Consider the following 15639-nt stretch of genomic DNA (forward strand, 5'->3'; position numbering starts at 1 on the left):
TGAGTAACCCTGGAGGGAGAAGTGTGTGTGTGTGTGTGTGTGTGTGTGTGGCAGGGCCTTTCAGAGTTTCGAGCAATCACTCTCCTACACTTGCAGATCCTTCATCCATCAACTTCTCTCAATATCCTGAGCATTTTCAATGCTACGTGCTGGGGTTCGCTTTCAGTTTTCCATCTGAGCTGACCTGCATCCCCGCCCACCCACTGATCACACTCCCAAACAGCGTCTGTACCAGTCCAACACGAGGCTCCGCCCACTTTCCATTTCAGAAGCATGGTCATGTAAGGTTTGTTTTTAGCTGCCCTATCTTTTCCCCTCCCCCAGTCACCCATGTCCTTTACCCCATCAATGTTGATCCCCCGGCATCACCTTCCACCTCCCCACCATCACCTACCAACCAGAAGCCTTTTCTTTCCAGGATGTTAGGTGAACGTGCACATTCCCTGTCTTACCAAGAATCCCACCCCGATCCACATTGACCTCCCCGGCCACGTCCTTCCCACCCCCAAGGTCTGTGTCCGCCTGCGAGTCCTAACTAACCACCCCGCTGTCCCTTCTACTGCCACCATCATATCCTCACTCTCCCAGCCTGCTGGCTCACTCTGCCTTCTCTCATACTCACCATTCCCCCCTCACACACAACCGCACTCATTTCACTACCCAGGAGGTGGTCATCGATTCCACAAACTCCTCCTTTGCACGTTCACCTGGAAATCCTGCCCTTACTCCCTCCTCCACCCTTATTCCCACTCCACCCTTACTCCCTCCTTCCCCTGGACTCCTTCTCCCTGCCCCCCCCCACCCCACCCCGGACTTCTTCCCCTTCTGGACTCCTTCCTCTCCCCCGACTCCTTCCTCCCTCCGGATTCCTTCCCTTACACCTTCCTCCCCCCTCACATCTACCACCCCCCGGCAGTTGTTGCATTCTCCCCTACTATACCCTACCCCCCCACCCCGTACTCCCTCCCTTCCTCCAAACCTCACCCCACGACACCTTCGTTGCCCCCTCCCAACCTCAAACCCCTAACACCTTCATTTATCCCCACTCACCCACTCTGGGACACGTTCTCTCCTAGTCAAACCTAGACCTTCCTCTCCCCCTCTCCCAGTTGACAATCATCTGCAGCAGCCCATGGCCAAGACCCTGATGTCCCAAAGCAGACCCCAGACATCAACGGAGATGTTCCCGCCTTCCGTGAGCTGCTTCACGATGGAGCCATGTCCATAAAAATCCATGCAGCATGCGATGCAAGCATTCCTTCAGGATCCGCTAGATGTAGAGCTGCAGCATCTCCTACTCCCCAGATGTCCACGATGTAAAGCAAGGCCCTGATCTCAATTCCTGCACACGCACTTATCAAGACACGTTCTGGGCCAGCGTGTTTTCCCGCCAACATGGGCAGTAAATTTGAGGGCGGGGGATGACTCCAGCAATCAGGGCTTAAAATTGGACACAGATGTATTGAAATAACTTTCCCTGACATGTGGCTGCAGGAAACACAGCCCGCCGTTGATGGGTGGAGCGGACAATGACAAAAGGGTTTCAGGACGGTGTGAAGCCAATTTTTGGCCGCCTCGCCATACTGTCCGCTCACGGTCACCATGACGCCCGACACCAACGGAGACGGAAAATCCCAGCCATGGTTTGCAACAAAAATACATCCCTTCAGCACACAAAAATCCAGCAAGGAAAATGCCCAACCGTGGCTAATGAAAGAAATCAAAGATTGCATTAGATCAAAGGAAAAGGCGTTTAAATTTACCAAAAAACGGTAAGCCTGAGGATTGGGAATATTTTAGAATTCTGCAAAGGAGAACCAAGAAAAAGATTAAGAAAGGGAAAGTAGAGACTAAATGAGACTAAACCAGTGAGAGACATAAAAATGGACTGCAAAAGCTTCGATAGATATGTAAAAAGGAAAAGATTAGCAAAGACAAATGTGGGTCCATTACAAACAGAGTTTGGAGAATTTATAATGGTGAATAAGGAAATGGCAGAGAAACTAAGAAAATACCTTGTGTCTGTCTTCATGGAGGAAAATCCTAAAAACTTCCCAGGAACAATGGGGAATCAAGGGACTAGAGTAAATATGGAACTATCAAAGAAAATGTATGAGAGAAATGAATGGGACTTAAAGTAGATAAATTCCCTGGACCTGATGATCAACATCCCAGAGTGTTGGAGAATGTAGCTGTAGAGATAGTAGATGTATTGGTGGTCATCTTTCAAAATTCTTTAGACTCTGGAATGGTTCCTGCAGATTGGAAGTTGGCAAATGTAACCCCACTGTTTAAGAAAGGAGGGAGAGAGAAAACGGGGAACTACAGATCTGTTAGCCAGACATTCATAGTAGGGAAAATGCTAGAGTCTATAATAAGCAATGTGATAACAGAACACTTAGGGCGGAATTGTCCCAGATTTGCACTAAGTGAGGTAGCAGGTGGGAAAATGAACCTTTTATCCGCTGGCTGCAATGGCAGCTTTTCATGCCGTATCGTCCCAATCCCGCCTCATTAATCATGTATTCCCAGGAAACACATCGTTTCGCTGGAATCACAGAATTGTAATGGTGTAGAAGGAAGCCATTCGGCCCATAACATTCGCACCGACTCTCTGAGCATTTTAACTTAGTGCCAATCTCCTGCCTTTTCCCCGTAACCCCGCATGTTGTTTCTATTTAAATAATCATCTAATGCCCTCTTGAATGCCTCAGTTGAACCTGCCTCCACCACACTTCTAGGCAGTGCATTCCAGACTCGAACGACTCGCTGTGTGAAAAAGCTTTTTCTCACCTCGAATTTGCTTCTTTTGCAAAACACTTTAAAACTGTGCCCTCTGGTTCTCAATCCGTTTATGAGCAGGAACAGTTTCTCCCTGTCTACTCTGTCCAGACCCCTCAGGATTTTGCAAACTTCTATCAATTCTCTTCTTAGTCTTCTCCCCTCCAAGGAAACAGTCCCAACTTCTCCAGTCTTTCCTCATAACTGAAGTGTTTCATCTCTGGAACTATTCTCGTAAATCTCTTCTGCACTTTCTCCAATGGGTTCATGTTCTTCCTATAGTGTGGCACCCAGAACTGTACACAATGCTCCAGCTGAGGTCTAACCAGTGTCTTATATAAATTCATGATAACCTCCATGTCTTGTACTCTGTGCCCCTATTAATGAAGCCGAGAACACTGTATGCTTTAGAAATAGCTCTCTCTACCTGTCCTGTCACCTTTAATGACTTATGTACATATACACCCAGGTCTCTCTGCTCCTACCCTTTAGAATAGTATCCTTTATTTTATACTGAGCCCACATGTTCTTTGTACCAAAATGCATCACCTCACACTTTTCTGCATTGAAATTCATCTGCCACCTATCTGCCCTCTCCACCAATGTGTTAATGTCCTTTTGAAGTTCGCACTGTCCTCCTCACAGTTTACAATTCTCCCAAGGTTTGTGTCGACCGCAAACTTTGAAATTGTCTCCTGCACACCAAGTTCTAGATCATTAATATGTATCAGGGAAATCAAGGGTCCCAATACCAAGCCCTGGAGAACTCCACTACAAACCTTCTTCCAGCCCGAAAAATACCCATTACCTATTACTCTCTGTTTCCTGTCCCTTCACCAATTTTATATCCATGTTACTGCTGTCCCTTTTATTCCATGGCGGGCGGCCTCCGATTCGCCTGTTATGTTGTCACCTCACCACTTCCTCACATCGGCTGCCATATTTAAAGCACAGCTGCAGGCACACCTCTCAATGCTTCCAGCCCAGGGCAGCTGGACAAAAGACATAGCCCCGAAAGGCAAGAAGACTGTAGCTCTCCGATTCAGAGATGCGTCCCTGGACTACCTTTTGGATGCCGTGGAGGCCAGCTGTAATGTCCTCTAGCCCTGCCCTGGCTATAGGAGGGGCAACAACATCACCAAGCTGACTTGGGAGGTGATGGCAGTGGTGGTCAACGCCAACACCCTGCAAAAGAGGACAGCCACCTAGTGCGAAAGAGAATGAATGATCTCCTCTGCTCTGCCAGGTTAATTCACTCTTCTCATCACTTTCAACTCACACACTCACAAACCCATCACACATCCACAGGGATCTCACTCACTGCCTGATCAAGGGACATCACCATTCACTCTCTCACACACACCTTCATTGCCCTCATCCCCTTCATTTAACCACTCACCACCCACACACGCCAGGCGTAAATATCACCTGGCCTGGCTGGCATCCTGCTTACACTTTCTCCATCTCTATTCATGCAGGGCAAGCTGGCACACAAACAAAGTGAGTAATCGCAGACCGGTAGTGGAATGCCTGAAATCAAGGTCCTCACAGACTTTGAAAACAGAGCCATCCAGTCAGCTGGCGATGATCTGGACCACTCCTGTGCTGACGGTGAGGTCGATGGTGCTCAACCAAGTGAGGATCCAGCAGTGCCACATCCATCAGCGAGCCTGTGAGTGATGTGTCCTGTTTCACAGATGACTGCCATTCAGAAGAGGAATCTGCTGAAACTCATATTGAAGACTGTCACAGCGCTCACCCACACCCTCTACCAGCACAGAGGAACAAGCTTCAAAGTAGCCTCGGGATCACAATCTGGTGAGCATATCGCACTGTTTGAGTCACAGCAGGCAGCAACAGAGACTTCCCAGGTCCTTGACACTCAGCGGATTGCTGGAGGCCAGAAAGCTGAGTCTGAGTCAGAAGACGAGTCTCTGGACTTGGTCATATCACAGTTGCTGGAGCGGCAAAGGTAAGCTCGGGAACATCAGGAAAGGATGTCTGCTGCACTCATCAGATTGCAAGGCACGGTGGAGGAGTCCGTCTGCCTTCATTCTGAGGTGAAAGCGCCAGCGTGTCAATGCACCGAGGTCAACACTGGTAGGATGGTGGCAACCATGGAGACTTTGGACCAGGATATCACTCCTGCACTGCTGCACAGGCCAAACTCCATCGCTCTTGCCATTGTTGGCCTCTAACAGTGTCACCTCGAAAGCGGTGCAGGGCAGCTCGATCTCACTCCAGCTTCGCCTTCTCCTCAGGCACCCATAGGGAGGAGGATCAGCAGGTGCACATCCCGGGACCATCCACCCAGGTGACCCTCGGAGTGCCTGGCCCAGCCAAACCCCCTCTTCCGTGACCCCAGCAAATCCAGCTCCACAGACTGAGGAGGGTGCCACTGCCACACAGCAGGACCCCAAAAGCAGGCCAGGGCCCTCCAACTCTTGGATCTCCAGAGGACACCCATTAAGGTCATTGCAGGCTGTAAGGTCAGCAGGCTGCCTCCACCTACGCTGTGGATATCGGGGAGCATTAAGACTTAATAGCAAGGTTAGGAAGGAAAGTGTCATTGAAAACCTTGGGCACAGTTGTTAATCACTTGTACATAATGTTCACTATTGTAAATAAACTCCCAGGAATGTCTCCTTGCCTGTGGCTCCTTGTTCTGATGAGCCGTGTTCGTGTCACACAGATGTGAAACCTTGGTGCCTGCACAAGATAAAGGCAGGTGTCTCAGTCCAGGGTCTCTTCCCTGTGCTTTGTGCAACCTTCCCAGCACACTGATGATGTGCCTTTACTGTCACTGGTCACATCAGTCAAGCCTGCACTTTTGTGGGGCTTATCATTGCTGCTAGAATGTTCTGGACCGGCGGCACTGAGTTCGGTCATTCTCTCCCTGTGTGCTCTCAGCATCTTTGAGTTGTGGCTGGCCCTCCATCTCATCAGCATCTGTGTCCAGTGACAGGGTCCTGAAGGGTTCAGCTCACAAAGGATGCCATAAGATCAGGAGAAGTTAACGTTTCCCCCCTGCATCTCCATGATATGATCCGGTTCACAGAGTGCGAGCGATCTTCCATCAGCCAGACAGGACTCAGACATTCACATAAGCTACTTGGGGATCAATGGAGTGTCCTCACTGCATGTCATCATCATCCTCCTGGAATGTAGGAACTATGGGCATCTACTGCGCCTACATGACAGGAGCCTTATCACAGAGGGTATGTGAGCTGCCATCAGCCAGACTGGAATCAAATGTTCAAAGGCAAAGTAAGGATCCACGGTGTCTCCTCACTGCATATCGGCATCATCCTCCATGAATCTAGCAGTTATGAGGGCCTCCTGAGTGTGCCTGCCTCACCTGACAAATACAATGGCCCCATCGCCATCGTCCTCACCACCAAAGGTCTCCTCACCCTCATCTCCATCGACATCCTCCTCATCAGAGGAGATGTGTAGCTCCTCCATCTCCTCCTCAGCCAGCTCGTCTCCCCGTTGCAGCGCTAGATTGCGAAGGGCGTAGTAGACAATGATGATGTGCGACACCCCCCCGGACTGTATTGCAGGACTCTACCAGACCGGTCCAGGCATCGGAACTTCATTTTCAGCATTCAGATGGTATGCTCCACCAAGTTGCGAGTTGCAGCATGAGCTTCGTTATACCTTCGCTCTGCTGCACCCTGAGGCCACGTCCTCTGTGGGTAGCCCTTGTCCCTGAGGAGCCATCCCTGCAGCTTCTGTAAATCCTGGAAGACGTCAGGAATCTAAGATCTACAGAGAATGTAGGAGTTGTGGACACTCCCTGGGAACTATGCGCAGACAAGTTGAACATTCAGTTCAGCAAGTGGAAGCCTTCCTTGAGGTTTACGTAGTTGACCGCTTGTAGCCACGGAGACCTGAGCACCACATGAGTGCAGTTAATGGCACCATGAAATGTGGAAAACCTAGACAAATCCTCTTACATCCTGGCTTTTCTGATCCTGGGCGAAATGCACAAAGTTGTGTGCCTTTGCGAAGATGGCACCCGTGACCTCATGGATGCATTTGTGCATGGAAGCTTGCGACAGCCCACAGAGGTCACCTGTGCAGCCCTGAAAGTAGCCACCCATGTAAAAATTGAGCACCATGGTCACTTTCACAGCCACTGGCAGTGGATGCTCTCCATGTCTCCGTGGCACCAAATTCTGCAGCAGGTGGCACGTGTGACCGATCAGTTCCCTAGACTTGCGCAGTCTTCGGTAACACTGGTTCATGGGCATCTGCAGGAATGACAAGCACCATCTATAGAGTCTGGGTCTAGCTAAGCACCAACCAGCAACAGCTCGCTGTGGCTCTTCAGCAGCGTGCAGGACCCCTTCTTCCTGAGGGTGCTGCTCCTCCCTCTGCCCAGCTGGGTGCCTCCGTCGCCCTCTTCTCCTTCGTCTCTGCTTTCTGTAAGCTATGAGGCAGGCAGCTAGGTCACCAGGCTCCATACTCCTGCAGGATTAAAGAGGGAGAGACACTTGAGTTAGCTTGTGTGTACTAAGAACCTCTCTCGGTTAAGTCTGAAGGCCACTTAACATATCTCAGAGAGTACTGGCCACCACTTAGTTGGCCGAAGTTTAGTGCGCTGCATGGCTGCCCGAAACCCCACCCACCTCCGCCCCACTCCACCTGACCAATTGGCAGCAGCTTTGTCCACTGGACTTTTAAAAAATTTATTCATTTACGGGATGTGGGCATTGCTGGCTGGGCCAGCATTTATTGCCTATCCTTAATTGCCCTTGAGAAGGTGGTGCTGAGCTGCTTTCTTGAACTGCTGCAGTCCCTGTGGTGTAGGTACACCCATAGTGCTGTTGGGAAGGGAGTTTCAGGATTTTGACCCAGCGACAGTGAGGGAACAGTGATATATTCCCAAGTCACTATGATGAATTTCTTAGAGGGGAATTTCCAGGTGGTGGTGTTCCCATGTATCTGCTGCCTTTTTCCTTCTAGATGGTAGTGGTCATGGGTTTGGAAGGTGCTGTCTAAGGAGGCTTGGTGAATTCCTGCAGTGAATCTTGTTGATGGCACATACTGCTGCTACTGTGCATCCATGGTGGAGGGATTGAATGTTTGTGGATGTGGTGCCAACCAAGCGGGCTGCTTTGTCCTGAATGGTGTCCAGCTTCTTGAGTTTTGTTGGAGCTGCACTCATCCAGGCAAGTGGAGAGCATGGACTACATATGTGCTGTCAGCTCAGGCGCTGAACTGCACTGCTAGCTTGATGCATGGGGGACACGGGTCCAAACCAGGATGATGACATTGTGTCCACCTCCACCAGTGACTGCTCCATGGTCAGCTTTAGCAAGGAGATTCTTCAATTTGACCAGTTGCCCAATCTGTAGTCTGCTAAAAACGCTCATTACTTTGCAACCTGTGCCCGAGGGGTGAAATGTGGCACTTTCAGACCTCTGCATTGCTCAAGTGGGCTGATAAGCTAAAGGCCCAACTGCAAGCATGTCAACGCGGCTGTGCCTGATCTGTCTCAGCTGAGAAGGAATGGTCACTTTACACAAGGTTTCCCTAATATGTTGCAGCTACCCACCCCCTCCACCCCACCACATGTGCTTGTGCACTACCATGAACCACAGTGCAGTCCTTCCCCCCCTCCCTGCCCCCACAATTCGCCTCAACTGCAGGGCAGCCCCTGCCCCAGCACCACACTGTCAGCTAGCTGGGAAAATACGACTTCCCTGTGCACTCACTCGGATGTGTGATGCCTCAACCTTGAGGTCCAACAGGTGACCTTTACGAGTGCTGCGCAATGTTACTGTGCACTCACCTCCGGATTCCCTCGAAGTGCAGCTTGCCAGGTATACGCCTTATAAATGCTGTCGTGGGTGCTCGGATGATTCAGCGTGGGCAGATGATTCCGGCAAGCCGGGCTAATGATGAGATGCAGATGTATTACAATGGAGTTCCCGATGTGTGGCATTGGGAACACAGCCCACCATTGACGGGCAGAGTGGACGATTGCAAACTGGTTTCACAGTCCTAAACTTGATTTTTGGCCCTTCTGCCAAATTGTCCATGAAGCCTGCTGCCAGCGGGCACAGAAGATTCCACCCTTAGAAAATAACGGAATGACTGGGCAGAGCCACCGTGGATTTATGAATGGGAAATCTTGTTTAACAAACCTGATGGAGTTTTTTGAGAATGTAACTAGCATGATAGAAAAGGGGGAACTGGTGGATGTGGTATATTTAGATTTTTAGAAAGCTTTTGATAAGGTCCCAGACAAGAGGTTAGTAAACAAAATTAGAGCACATGGGATTGGGGGTAATATACTGGAATGGATTGAGAACTGGTTAACGGCCAGAAAACAATGAGTAGGAATAAATGGGTCATTTTCAGGTTAGCAGGCCATGACCAGTTGGGTACCGCAAGGATCAGTGCTGGGGCCCCAGCTATTCACAATCCATATCAATGATTTGGATGTGGAGATTAAATGTAATATATCCAAGTTTGCAGATGACATAAAACTGGGTGGAAGCATGAGTTATGGGGAGGATGCAAAGACTTGTCAGAGGGATTTGGGAAGGCTAAGCAAGTGGGCAAAAAATTGGCAGATGGAATCCAATGTGGGGAAATGTGAAGTTATCCACTTTAGTAGGAAAAACAGAAACACCGAGTATTTCTTAAACAGTGAGAGACTGGGAAGTGTTGAGCTTCAAAGAGACTTGGGTGTCCTTGTTAATGAGTCACTGAAAGTTAACATGCAGATACAGCAAGCAATTAAGAAGTCAAATATAATGTTGGCCTTTATTACAAGAGGATCTCAGTATAGGAGTAAAGATTTCTTACTGCAATTATATAGAGCCTTACCAAAGAAATGATACACTTGCCATAGAGGGAGTGCAACGAAAGTTCACTAAATTAATTCCTGGGATAGAGGGATTATCCTTTGAGGAAAGGTTAAATAGACTGGGCCTTTATTCCCTGGAGTTCAGATGAATGAGAGGCGATCTCATTCAAATGTACAAAATTCTCACGGGGCTCAACAGGGTCTATGCAGAAAGGATGTTTCCCTTGGCTGAACGGCCTAGAGCCAGGGGATACGGGGCAGAATTTTCCGTGCCCTCCGGCGTCGGATGTGACCGGTGGCAAGAGCGGACAATATGGCACGATCAGTTTTACGATGGCGAGAAGCCAGTTCGCAATGGTCGGCTCAGCCCGCCAACTGCAGGCCTCGTTTCCCACCATCAGATGCCGGGAAGCTCATTGTAATGCATCAGGCCAGCCTGCCGGAATCATCCGTTCCCCCCCACTGGGTCGTCCATCCCCATTGGCAGGAAAGCACACCAACGTGTTTCACAACAGCACATAAGCGACATGCACTTGATGGCCTGCACTTTGAGGGGCACTTTGCAGCGCTCACCACGGTAACCTGTGGGACTTCAAGTTTCAGGGGCGCTGGGGGGGGGAGGCTGGGCTTAAGGGCAGCCTTGCCGTTGAGGTGACTTGTGGGGAGGGGGGCGGTGGTTAAGAGCAGCCCTGCGGTTGAAGATACCGCACAAGCATTTGGGGTGTGGGTCAGGCGGGGAAGGGAAGTGGCCACGCATTCGGGAAACTTGTATAAAATGACCATTCCTCTGCAACTGAGACAGTTCAGGTGCAGCCGCATTGATATGATTGGGATTAAAACAAAAACTGCTGGAAAGACTCAGCAGGCCTGACAGCATCTGTGGAGAGAGAAACAGAGTTAACTTTTCGAGTTGTGTGACCTTTCTTCAGAGCTAAAGAAAAGTGGAAATGTGATGAAATATATACTGTTTAAGGGGGTGGAGAAGGTGAAGCTGGATAGAAGGCCAACGATAGGTGGGGGGTAAGGAGAGATTAACAAAGATGTCATGGACAGAAAGACATAGGCAGTGGTAAACGGTAGTTAACGGTAGTGGTAAAGGCTAAAGGAGGCACTGATAGTGGTATAAAGGTAAGAAAGCAGAATGTGTTAATAGCAGAACAAGGGTCAGCACTCTGTGAAATAACAACATGGAACAAGGAACAGATGACCCTTTTGAGGGTGGGGCTGGGGAGGGTTAGGGGAAAAGGATGGAAAAAGAGATAAAAAGGATAAAAAGGGGGTTAAACAATGAATAAATAAAAATGAAAATAAGTGGATAAAAAATAAAAATAAATATAAATAAAAAAGGATGGTTAAAAAAGGGGTGAGGATGGTGGAGAGAGTGCATGGTCTGAGGTTGTCGAACTCAATGTTAAGTCCGGAAGGCTGTAAAGTGCCTAGTTGGAAGATGAGGTGCTGTTCCTTCAGTTTTCATTGAGCTTCACTGGACCATTGCAGCAGGCCAAGGACGGACATGTGGGCATGAGAGCAGGGTGGAGTGTTGAAACGGCAAGCGACAGGGAGGTCTGGGTCATGCTTGTGGACAGACCGAAGGTGTTCCGCAAAGCAGTCACCCAGTCTGCGTTTGGTCTCTCCAATGTAGAGGAGACAGCATTGGGAGCAACGAATGCAGTAGACCAAGTTGAAGGAGGTGCAAATGAAACGTTGCTTCACCTGAAAGGAGAGTTTGGGTCCTTGGTTGGTGAGGAGGTAGGAGGTAAAGGGGCAGGTGTTGCACCTTCTGCATGCCTCATCTACCGATTATGCACTTCACAGCCTTCGGGACTTAACATTCAGCTCCTCATCTTCTGATTGGGCCGGCCTCCACGGCATCCAAAAGGCACGTGAGGGACGGGTCACTGAAGCTTGGGGCTGGGCTGCAGTCTTCAGTTTCAGGGCCATGCCTTCCATGCAGCAGTGGTAGTCTGGAAGCACTGAAAGCGACTGAACTTTAAGTATGGCATCCGGCTTGATGCAGCAGCAGGGTGATGGTGGGTGGGTGGGCGAATGAAATGGCATGTTTCCCGGGAATGCATAACTAATGCGGTAGGTTTGGGACAATATGGTGTGAAAACCCACCATTGTGGCCAGCGGGTAAAATGTTGTTTTACCCGCCCACTACGGCACTTGGTGCAAATCTGGGAAAATTCCATAATCTCAGAATAAGGGGGCAGGCCATTTAGGACTGAGATGAGGACAAATTTCTTCCCTCAGAGTGGTGACTCTTTGGAATGCCCTGTCTCAAAGGGCTGTGGAAACTCAGTCACTGAGAATGTTCAAGACTGAGATCGATAGGTTTCTACATCAAGGGATACGGGAATAGTGCAAAAAAATGGCGTTGAAATAGCCATGACCTCATTGAATGGTGAAGTGGGCTTGAAGGGCTGAATGGCCTACTGCCAGAGGTGGATTTACAATGAAACACATCATGCATGGCACTGGGGCCCCAAAAGACAAGGGGGGTCAGGTGGGGTGAGTTTTTCCAGCATTTTTTTTTTTTAGCCCAAAATGAATGAGCTTCAAAACATTCAAACTGCATACGCGAACTGGTGCTGCATTCACAAAGTTAAAAAGGGAAGCGCCAAGTAAATGCGTTATTTTTGGGACTGAGTTCCATGTGTGATGGGAATGACAGGCACCCAGGGTGGTCTTGGCCTCTGGTCAGCTATAAAAACATGCCCAAAGAAAACATTTTTTGCTTCACTGACGAGTGATCATTTCACAAAGCGGGTCCGTCTCTGTCAAACCTTCACAAAGTAAATAGTAGGACTCCGTTATTCCACCAGGAAAACAATGCTTAGAGAAGCAACTTTGAAAGGAGATTGAAATATTCAGAAATGATATTAACAAATAACTGGGATCTGCTCCTTTTCCAACCAGGTTGCCACAGCAATTAAATTTCCCCCTTTGATAAATCCCCCTCCTCCCACATACACTCCCTCACTGATACAAGATGTGCCATTTGCTAACAAATCTAGAACAGACAGCTAGGGGCACACAGTGAGCCAAGTCACTCCACTCAACAATAGTGAAGTCCGTCTGCTCCCCTCAGCCCACAACCGCCAATGCAGGGAGCTCACTCACTGGTTGTTTGAATGAATAGTTAGGCCACAGGTCAAAGGTGTCAGCAGTGGCTCTGGCCTCTGGGTTAGACAGTTGTGGGTTCAAGTCCCACTCCTGTCCAGACAGATACTCTAGGGAAGTGCTGTCCTGTCAGAGATGCCACCAATTGATGTATAAGATCCCATGATGCTATTTTGACGAAGAGTAGGTGGGTTACCCCTGGGATTGAATTTTTCGGTTGATGTGCAGGCGGTGCCCAACATGCTCAAGCGTGAAATAGCATGCGATGTCATTGGGTGAGCATCCCAGCGATGATATTTTGCTTAGTGGGCACGTGTGGGTGCCAGAGCTGCACCCACCATCAGTTAATAGGCCAGTTAAGGCCTTTAACAAATCAATTAATGCTGATTTTTTGTTGCCTGTGTGATTTCGTGATCATCGCATGGGCAAAATGGGCAGGAGGCCAGCCGACAATTTCAAAAACCTCATCCACGGGCGGAATAAAGGGGTCAGCAGCATTGCCAGTATGAGTAATGAAGAGTTCGGTGGATCGTTTGCTGCTGGTGACTTATTGGTATATGGCAGCTTCATCTCTGTCTGGGGCTTCATTGTTAGCATTTCCAGGCTTCATTTCAGGACTCCTTGGTGTCTCCAAGGGCCCTGGAGGATTCAGACCGTGTGGACCCTTCCAGGTATCAGACAGCCTTCCCTTACCCTGGTAATGGGGATTGTGGTCTCCACTGCTGGCACCTCCTCTGAGGAGGAAGAGAGGGGCAGAAGGGAGAGGAGGCCAGGTGTCCCAATAAAGCTTCCAGGGGAGCGACCTGTGGGAGGAGAGGGGCAGGCACTAAGGATGCAGGGACAGCAGGAAGTCCAAGGTGGAAGAGGCTGCAGAAGGCGCCACTATCCTGCTGCCAGGGTTTACAGGCAGTGATGCAGCTACCTCAATATGTCAGAGGTGCAATGCTGAAGGAGGCTCAGCCTCTCAAGGGAGGCTGTGATCTCCATCTGTCAGATGATTGGGCCCGAGATCAGCTATGGCTGTGTGGGTGGACACCCCATGCCAGTGGTTCTGAAGTCACAGTTGTCCTCAACATCTATGCCTCCAGTTCTTTCCAGGGGTCAGTGGGGGATCTGTGTGGAGTCTCCCACGCAGCTGTCCACAATTGCATCAAACTGGTGACAGAAGCTCCATTCAGGTGGCTACTGACATTTATTTATTTCCATACAGAGGAGGCCAGCCAGGCTGAGTGAGCCAGAGGGTTTGCAGTGATTGCTGTGTTCCCCCCCATCCAGGGTGCAATAGACTGCGCATATGTGACCAAGAAGGCTCCAGTGGGTAAGCAGGTGCCTTCGTCAGCAGGAAGGGATTCCATTCGATGAACGTGCAGATTGTGTGTGACCACAGGATGCAGATTCTGCAAGTCTGTGCAAGGTACCCTGGCAGATCCCATGACACGTATATCCTGAGACACTCCCAGTTGCTGAGGCTCTTCAGTCCTCCAGCCCGACTGGATGGATGGCTGCTGGGTGACAAGGGCTATCCCTTGAAAAGGTGGCTTATGACGCCTCTCCACCCAAGAACAGAAGCAGAGCAGCAGTATAACAGGTGTCATCCTCCACGAGGGCAGTGAAAGATAGGACCATAGGTCTTCTGAAGACTCGCTTCCAATGCCTAGACCCGTCAGGGGGAGCACTGCAATACTCCCAGAGCAGTGTCACTAATAGTGGTTGAATGTTGTGCTCTCCACAATCTGGCACTGACAAAGGGGGACCCACTGGAGGATTAGGATGTTGCCACAGCTGCACAGGCCACAGATGATGAATCCAGTAGTGAGTCCAAGGACGAGCATGGTGAGGAGGATGCTGAGGGCATGGAGGTAGACCTCTGTATCCTTCAGGGAGGCAGGGACACCAGGTATGCCTTGATCCATTGCTCCGTCAGCTAGGCTGCCAAATAAGCATTACCACCTCATGCCAGCACTGCCACCTCTATGCTGGATGTCTGAAAGGACCCTTTCCTTTGTCCCCAAAGTCCACTCAGTGCAATAAAGCTTCAAGCCACCCACATCCAGTTTTACATACTGACGTACCCTGCACCACATTAAATAAATAAAGAAGGTGAAGCGTATTCAGGCTATTACAACAAAAGAAAATTGATCTAATGTTGACAGTCAATACAAATTAACAGAACATCCTCTGGTCTTCAACCCTAGACCAGTTAAATTAAACAAAACCTTGCACAACAGAAAATCACCTGTGACCAGACCTTCTTGTGCCTCTGGTGCCTTAAATTAACATTTGTGAGTATTACGTCTTGGTGCTCCCCGTTTCACTGGCAGAGGTATTGGAGGCAGCCTGCTGACACTGCTATCTTGTTGGCCTTGATGACCATGGTGGTCGTCCTCTGGCCAGTGGAGCCTGTTATCCTGCCTGGGAGGAAGCTGCCAGTTCCACAGCTGGCATCTCCCCAGTCACCGCAGTTTCATCAGGTACCATGGTCACTATCAGAGGGGCGGAGGAGCTGCTGCTGTCATCCAGAGCATCCTGAGAGGAACCATGGAGATGACAGGCAGTACATGCACCAAAGTGAGATCACTCTGGACCTCCCTGCTCACCATTGATGGACAGGTACCTTGCTGGGATACAGGGTGCCTCATCCATTTCCCACTCGGACACTGACCACCTAAGGTCATTGCCTGTGTGAGAGCTTGCAAGTCAGAGCGCAACCCCAGAAAGCCCTGATCTTGTTCCTGGAGCTGCCTCTCCATGAGAGTTGCCATTCTCTCAATGGAGGAGGCAATGAGCTCGGCCATGAGGGTCAATGCAGTGCTCATGCTCCATATGGACTCCTCCATAACGGAGACCATGGCTCCCATATCTTCATGGATCTCCCACCAGATCCTCCCACACATCTCGCTGGACATTCAGCA

The 15639-nt window shown here is 49.7% G+C and overlaps 1 protein-coding gene across 1 annotated transcript in view; it reads left to right on the forward strand.

Moving 5' to 3' along the window:
* The first annotated feature begins 1602 nt into the window (after positions 1–1602).
* Positions 1603–15639, forward strand: part of LOC121289678 (kinase non-catalytic C-lobe domain-containing protein 1) — a 278354-nt gene continuing 264317 nt past the window's right edge. The window contains exons 1-2 of the mRNA XM_041209301.1: positions 1603–1772; positions 9804–9961. Coding sequence (XP_041065235.1) covers positions 1603–1772; positions 9804–9961 — 328 coding nt within the window. The remainder of the gene's footprint in view (positions 1773–9803; positions 9962–15639) is intronic.

This window comes from Carcharodon carcharias, chromosome 17, assembly GCF_017639515.1.
Source record: "Carcharodon carcharias isolate sCarCar2 chromosome 17, sCarCar2.pri, whole genome shotgun sequence".
Classification (NCBI taxonomy): domain Eukaryota; kingdom Metazoa; phylum Chordata; class Chondrichthyes; order Lamniformes; family Lamnidae; genus Carcharodon; species Carcharodon carcharias.